General features: G+C 31.7%; 2 protein-coding genes across 3 annotated transcripts in view; both read left to right on the forward strand.

The window, feature by feature from the left end:
• The window catches only part of LOC100178144 (sorting nexin-27-like), a 20457-nt gene that overhangs the window by 9984 nt on the left and 2555 nt on the right, over positions 1-7918 (forward strand). Inside the window, exons 2-11 of the mRNA XM_026834074.1 lie at positions 3689-3792; positions 4026-4126; positions 4573-4690; positions 4874-5093; positions 5371-5563; positions 5975-6106; positions 6374-6540; positions 6859-6937; positions 7224-7387; positions 7838-7918. Of these exons, the coding sequence (XP_026689875.1) occupies positions 3776-3792; positions 4026-4126; positions 4573-4690; positions 4874-5093; positions 5371-5563; positions 5975-6106; positions 6374-6540; positions 6859-6937; positions 7224-7387; positions 7838-7918 (1272 nt within the window). The 5' untranslated portion in view covers positions 3689-3775. The remainder of the gene's footprint in view (positions 1-3688; positions 3793-4025; positions 4127-4572; positions 4691-4873; positions 5094-5370; positions 5564-5974; positions 6107-6373; positions 6541-6858; positions 6938-7223; positions 7388-7837) is intronic.
• Positions 123-2689, forward strand: LOC100180518 (ubiquitin-fold modifier-conjugating enzyme 1-like). 2 transcript variants are annotated; one of them, XM_026834323.1, is made up of 5 exons: positions 123-330; positions 810-941; positions 1269-1436; positions 1980-2089; positions 2266-2343. In XM_026834323.1, exons 1-4 carry the CDS (start codon positions 208-210, stop codon positions 2049-2051), a joined length of 495 nt encoding a protein of 164 aa, XP_026690124.1. In that variant the 5' UTR covers positions 123-207; the 3' UTR covers positions 2052-2089; positions 2266-2343. The 2 variants fall into 2 exon arrangements, with proteins under 2 accessions (XP_026690124.1, XP_026690123.1); XM_026834322.1 differs by lacking the exon at positions 1980-2089 and having other exon boundaries at positions 2266-2689.

Genomic DNA, 7918 nt, shown 5'->3' on the forward strand with positions numbered 1-7918 from the left:
CCCAAGGACACATACGCCCACAATGGTAGCAGCGACGAGACTTGAACCCATTTCCTAATGGTTACAGGCAGGCGCGCTAACCACTACGCCACGGCGCCGGACAAATTATTAATTTATTAAAACAGGTATATACAATTGAAGTGTTTTGTTCTATTTACCTGTGTTAAATTGCTTTGCATACAAGTGTAGTAACAAAGTTTCAGAAGGATGGTAGATGCAGCGACAAAGAAGACGTTATCAAATATTCCACTTCTTACAATAAAATGTGGACCACGTGATAAAGAGGAATGGGTTAAGCGACTCAAAGAAGAATATCTTTCATTAATAACAGTTCAGTATTTTCAGTTTTTCAGCAATTTACCAAGTGTTACATGTTATGGCCTGTTGACTCTTTGGTAATGTACGAATATTAGAACTGTTTTTTAGTATTAGAAATTTTGTTTCACAGAAAGTAAAGAAATAAATTAATAATAAAAATAAAGTAATAATTTTTTTTACTTAATATCGTTACATGGTATTTAGAACAAAAATGAATGTTTTGGAATTAGATCTGTTATCATTCATTGTGCATTCGTCTTATGGCTTATCGACTTTCAGATTACCTCAACTAAATAGGTTTCAGTTTATAATTAACTAAACAAAATCATCCATCTTTTTACTATTTTTAACATTTTTGAATAATAGCTTCAATTAAATCGCCTTCAAAACTTTTGTTCCATTTTTTTACCATAATGTAAAATGCAGTAGCCTACTTGGTTAAGGCTCGTAATATTTTAAAACTGTGTTTTAATCCATGATGTTTCTTACAGTACGTAAAAAATAACAAAGAAAATGACAACGATTGGTTTCGACTTGAATCGAATAAGGATGGTACAAAGTGGTTTGGGAAATGTTGGTTTATCAAAGATTTAAAAAAATATGAATTTGAAATTGAATTTGATGTAAGTTTTTATCTTTTCTGGGTATATATATATATATATATATATATTTAAATTCTGATGATATTCTGGGTATATATATATATTATATATCTTTTCTTGGTATATATATATATATATTTCATATTTTCTGAATAATTGTTAGAATGTCAGATATTATCAGAATTTTTGCTTTATATTTCAAAAACAAGAATTTTTACTTTATATTTCAAAACCAACTTAAAAGAAAAAGAATTATCCTCAGTAATCATATTAATAAGGAACTAGCTACCTCTTTTATTGTTTACCTTAAAGATTAGAACATTCACAAGCAGTATCTTATTATTTTAGATCCCTATTACCTACCCAACCACTGCACCTGAAATTGCATTACCTCAACTTGATGGAAAAACGGCGAAAATGTACAGGGGTGGAAAAATATGTTTAACTGACCATTTCAAACCACTGTGGGCAAGAAATGTGCCAAAATTTGGAATCGCACACGCCATGGCTTTAGGGGTATGTATGTTTGAAAAATATTGTACTGTGTATATTGTTATATTTACCATTTAGTAGGGGATATGAGAGATATGTCGTATTTGAACAGACAAATGTAGGAAACAGGTTCACATTAAAATTGGAACTGATCACTGTCAGCATTTAAGAGCTGTATGATACTTAGGTGACTCAAGTTGAGTCTCAAGTTGTTTCTGGGTTTAACATAAATGTCTTTTGCCATTCTACACTCTATGGCAGGGGTGTGCAACCTTTGTCACATGAGGGCCAAGTATAAATTACTGAGTATACCCGTGGGGCGAACGTTAATTTAACATAGACTTGCATGGACCAATATTAGTGTATTTTTGTCTTTGATCTTATAATTTATTTTAAGGGTGGTTATCTCTTTGCAGAAATATAAAGCTGGGGCGCATAAATTTCCGAAAAAAATGCTATGTATATAAATTTATTGTCACACCGAATAAATTCAAAGCAAAATATGTAGCTGGTTTCGCGGGCCGCAGGTTGCACACCCCTACTCTATGACACTGCTTCTTATCATAGGGTAATAAATGTAGAACATGGTATGGTACTACCGTATCACCACCACAAATGCCAAGTATGAAGGTCTCTTAGGTGACACACAAGCTACTTAAACTGACTGATTTTTTTCTGTAAGTATGAAATGGAAAATTTTTTTGAGTAAAAAATGTGGAGAACCACTGGTATAGAATAAACAATTGTACTATTGTTATTGCCCCTTTGCCAAAAATGAATAATAAAAGGTTAAATACCACTATGGGTTACGTTACAAAGTTGTTCAGATAAATTTGATTATTGTTTATTTCAGCTTGGACCTTGGCTTGCCGTGGAAATCCCTGATCTTATTGATAAAGGATTGGTGAAGCACAGTGATGAAAAATGAACTGGCTTTATATTAAATTTAGAAATTGTTTTTATGATTACTTTTGAGATGTTTTCTGGATATTTATAATGCTGTTTGTAAAGGTTGTTTCATGGATTATTTGAGGGGGTTAATGTGTTTTTGGTGAAATTATGTTAAAATAGGAAAATAATTCACTATTTTATAGTCCTTCCATATTTTAACTCATGCTATTGTTCGCCCATTTATGCACAAGATGGCTTGTTTTAGTGTGAAAGTGCAATAAAGTAAAACCAACAAAAAGTCTTGAAGTTTATTGTGATATTTGAGAACAGAAATATGGTGTACCCAATTTTATATTCGATTATTTTCAATAAAGTTTGTCAACCAATATCACCTTTCCTTCCCCGAAATCGTGTTCTCATATCCAAAACTGAGCGCCTGCATTGCATGTAAGTATATCTGAGGTTACGACATTGATCTGGTACATCTTCTGCAGAAGGGGAAAAGCAATCTTTAATGCTTCGGTTGTGTTTGACGACGCAGTCACTTTCCAAAATACATTTCTTTAATTCTGATCGCACCCTCCAGCATGCTGTTCTTTGCTTTTCTTCAAACCCTGTGTCATCATCGACAACGACTCGTGAGTTTGACATACCCAGTGAAAGATCAGACAAAACAAAGCCAGTATTTTACAAAACACCACAGTTTCTGCTGTTTATAAAAATCAACAGTCTAAACAAAAATAAGCAAAGCCCAATATAGTATTTGTATTTCAAAGAATGATAATTTCAGTCCTAAGTTAAACCCGCAAAAAAGTAATCATCATTCTTAAAAAACCAAGGACTCATATTACAATATAATTACAGGCAAACATTGTATGTACAATAATGTAATATTAGTATTGCAATATTTAATAACTTACTGACTGTGGTAAAACAATATACAACTAAATAAAATTGGCTGTGATAAACCTATAAAAACCTCATGCCCCTAATTAGTCATGCCTTTAAAATGACGAGCATGATGTACAAAAAAGATTATTCTGGATTAGGGGAATTCCCATTTAAGTAAACTACCGTTTAATAGGAGTTTGTATTCAAACAAAACACAGGTGCATCGAACTCAAAAACCACATGATCAAAGCCCTATGCATAACCTAATTGTCTTAATAAATACGTTTTAAACACAACCAAGCGGTTATAATTTATGTATCTCTGTTATAACATTTGCGTTTATTTATTTAGCGGGCAACACTGGTATTATTTTCATAGACATAATATAACTATTTTTGCCAATACGTAATAGAATGTATTTTTTTAGATCTGTTTATTATCGGTTTTGTAATTTATTAAGTTATAATATCTTTAAAGTTTAATAAAAATTTCAGACTTAAATGACTTATGTTTGTAAATTGTTGATTACTTGTCGTCATAACTGATTTATTATAGAGACAGTATTCAAACAGATAAAGACAATGTCTGGCAATAATCGGTGAGTTTTTAAGTAATATCCGTGTTTTTTTTAGTTATTCACATTTCTTAAAGTAGAATACAATTTGTTACAATATGCTCATTTTATTTATGTCTCAATAAATTGTGTATTAATCTATCTATAATATATATATATATATTATACTGCCCAATATGTATATGACTCTTGATTAGCGTTACACCTTTGTGACTTTGAAGCCTTTTGTCCATATATAATTTTTATTTTTATTACAGTAAACGTCGAGAGGATATATACAAAGGCCCCCGGAAAGTAACCATTAAGAAAACCGACACTGGGTTTGGTTTTAATGTGAGAGGACAAGTTAGTGAAGGAGGTATGTAATGTACTATGGCCTAATGGCTACTATACCCACCATCTATGCAATATATAAACTGTTGCTAGTCTTGCTACACAATATGTATATTTAAATATATCTATATTATAGACAATAAGCAATATATTAACTGTTGCTTCTAAGCTTGTTGGAAAAGATTAATAGCTTCACTATATTTGCAATCAGGCGTCACGACATTAGTTATCGCCTCAAGACCAGAGATTACAGCTTTGAGGCCCCTGCTGTGTGAGAGTGCATTAGAATAAAAAATATATATTTCTTTAAATATCACCCACAAAGTGAGATATGAAGAAACAGAACTCGCCTTTGATAACGACTGTCATTGCCAGCCACTGGATGATGAAATGTTACATTATTGAAGGCTGTATATATACTTCTTTTTAATTTACTAGCAATAGTGTCTTTTACTTGCAATGTGCATTTAGGCCAACTGAAAAGCATCAATGGCGTGCTATATGCACCTCTACAACATGTGAGTGCTATATTAGAGAATGGATCTGCAGAAATGGCAGGTGTAAGGCCTGGTGACCGGATTTTAGAAGTGTAAGTATTGATATGCTTTAATTGGCTCACTATCTTTTTAATTTCAAGCATTTTTACAAAGTGTGTCTATACAAAAAATAAATTACAAATGTCACCCAATTTAACACGTTACATGCCACATTCAATGTAACAGAGTGTCTTACTCTTGTCACTCTTTTGTGCATTAAAAATATATTATTTTAGCAACGGTGAGAGTGTGGAAGGTTCCACTCATCGTCAAGTGGTTGAGTTAATCAAAGCTGGTGGAAATGAGCTTCGAATGACTGTGATATCTGTTCCTGCAAAAGATGCGCAACGTCTTGATCCAGATGATGATTTCTTCTATGATTATGATGATATTCGAAGGATAGAGATTGATATTCCAGAATATGAACATGTAGAAGAGGAAGGAAGCAAATTTGTTGTAAGTTGTAGAATTTAGTTCCATAAAGATAAGTTAAGTACTTAAGTCTAAATCATTGCATGACCCATATAAAGGTTATATATATTATAAAACAGATTTTAGTCCAATTAGTGAAATTAGGTTTTTGTCAGTTTCAGGTTAAATTTTAAGCCTTTAACCTTGTAAACATGCCATGCAGGTTTAAAAAAATTATGTATGGTAGGCCTATTGTATGAAGTGGTAAATAAATACATAAACAGACTGATATCTACACAAGTTTATATGTTTTATTTTACAGGTATATTGCATTCATCTAAAAGGCAAATTAGTTATGAAGCGGCGATACAGTGAGTTCCTTCTCATGTACGAGGAACTGATGAAAATTTTTGTTGAGTTTGATTACCCAAAATTTCCGAGCAAAAAGTTGTTTCAACTATCAGAACAACAACTTGAAAGAAGGAGGTCAATGTTGGAGACTTTCATACAAGAAAGTAAGTTTGATTAGTTGGACCTCACATATATACAATAGAATAGAAAGCGGCTTCTCATGTTTTATATTTGCGTATACTATTGCCATTAAATATCCCATAAGTCTGATTTTACTTACCACTTATATTTCTGTGTGCTGTATAAGAATACAAGTTTTAATGAAGCATATAACTCAAAATACAATAAGTCTAAAATAAAATTAAAAACATTACAATAGTTTAAGAATTGATTTTTGATAAATTTCATCTTTGCACACAAATGGTTATCTCTTATCTGTGTTTTTAAACCAAACCAAATTTAATGGGCCAATTATCTAATACCAGTAACCAAAGCACAGAACTACAGAAGTATGTTTAAAGGACCCATTTCATCTGTTTAGTGCCATGTTATATTTTTATGCTTATGTTTACCAGCTTTCAAGCGACGAGTGATACAGGAATGTGATATCGTGATGGATTTCCTTAAGATTGAATCTTTTGACAATGAGCCAGATAACAACGAACCTGAAACTCATGATTATAATGCAGATGAAGAACTGGGTGAAGGTAAAATTATTTTGATATTTATTTTTACTATACCTATTACCTATATATATTATATATATACTATTTAAAAATTTGCAGAAAAAAATTATAAAATTTTAAACCGTTTTACACCATATATATTAAAGTAAACGTTTCCAACATTTGTTCAAACAATCACCATCAAAAACTAAACAATTTTACTCAGTTTGTAGTCAAATTTCTAGATTCTGAATATATTATATGTATTTTTTTTAGCCAAATTATTTAACTTTTTAAATTTATTTTCAGTGACGAAACCGAAGTTTGAAAAAATTGAAAAACCCCAGACATCTCAGAATAAAGTAAATGGAATATCGGAACAAGTTAAAGAGAAATCTGATGATATTGATATAAATCTTCCAAACCAAAGCTCTGTGTCGTGTAAAAAACATCTCACAACTGAAGAAACATTAAAAGTATGTTGTAGTCATGTAGTGTATTTTAGGTGACATTTAACATCGAAATATAGATTTTTTGGTAATGGGCTAACTGTGGCCAAATTCCTAGGTTACTTGGCATTTCATGTTGTATGGCACTAAACTCATATATGGTAGCAATTCATAGCATACTATAGATACTTTTTAAAGTAATTTAATAAAGTTGTTTAAATATTAAGAGTGTATAATAGAATAGTATATCTGGTTCTAATCTCATTAAATCACTATAGGCAGTTTATGTTTTAAAATCTGTATGTGGGATTAAGTATTTATAGAATGTTGTTGCGATTCTTTCAGGAAGTTGTTGGTTCATTGGATCTCCCTGACAACCTTCTGCCTTTTTTCTGTTTATTTGTGAGAAAAGAAAGAAATTTCTGTAAGTAAAAATAAGTCTGTCGTATGCTAACTTTGTCATACTGTATGAAACAACTGGTAAGTCAGTCTCAGTGTAGTTATGTCAAAATACGAATAGGAATATTCCAATGTAAACGTTTAATAAAACACAGCTGACAATCAACTGAAAAAAAAGAGCATTTAGTTTACTTTTGCAAGGTTAACAATAAATGATGCAAAAACTTGGCGTCTATGCTCCTACATCTCTATGCTCCATATTTTTTTTTGATGTTAAATATATGACATACTTAAACATTCGATGTGTGTAGATTGCCGTTTGCGATCAGATGAGAGCCTTGCTAAACATGCAAAGATGGCTTCATCCAAACACAAAAGAGCCCACTTTGCTGTTCGGAAGTGGATTTTTAACAAAGCTCAGGAAAAAGCCTTACTTGCAAGGAATGAAGAACTTTTAATACTTCTGTACAATCAAGTGGGTTGAATATTTGAATCACACTGTATAGTTGTATACATTATCAAGCATACTGCATATTATGCTACATACTAAATAACTATTGTACTACTAAAACTAGTTCATGTAGTGGAACTTAATTCATTTCTGAGAATATTCCTACCATACCATTACGGACTGTTGACTTTTTTTATTAAACAGTAAAGGTCCACCTACCTATATATATATGTCTGTGGGTTTAATGAAAGTAAACACAGCGTTTCATTTTTACGTGGGCATGATTGACAGTATGTGTATTGTTTAATATCTTAAATGAGTGGTGACAAATATGACTTGCACAAAGAGAGTACACTCTTAATATCTCCTAACTGTTAACACAGCGATACTTAGACCAACTCGATTCTAAATCCAAGTTCTCTGGCGTGCAGTAGGACCTCACCCATATAGATTATTAACATGATCATTAAACAGGCTGTAAACGATGTAAAGGAAAATCGAATCCAAGTTACATCACGTGTTGCGTCGCAACTTGCTATGATGTCATCAATGAAC

The sequence above is a fragment of the Ciona intestinalis genome, chromosome 4, assembly GCF_000224145.3.
Source record: "Ciona intestinalis chromosome 4, KH, whole genome shotgun sequence".
Lineage (NCBI taxonomy): Eukaryota > Metazoa > Chordata > Ascidiacea > Phlebobranchia > Cionidae > Ciona > Ciona intestinalis.

What these genes read in the sequence shown, in the direction of transcription:
- LOC100180518 (XM_026834322.1), top strand. Translation starts at nt 208, where the DNA reads ATGGTAGATGCAGCGACAAAGAAGACGTTATCAAATATTCCACTTCTT. An exon ending in AATTTGAAATTGAATTTGAT is followed by an intron (nt 942 to 1,268) that starts GTAAGTTTTTAT and finishes TTATTATTTTAG; the next exon opens with ATCCCTATTACCTACCCAAC. An exon ending in CACACGCCATGGCTTTAGGG is followed by an intron (nt 1,437 to 2,265) that starts GTATGTATGTTT and finishes TGTTTATTTCAG; the next exon opens with CTTGGACCTTGGCTTGCCGT.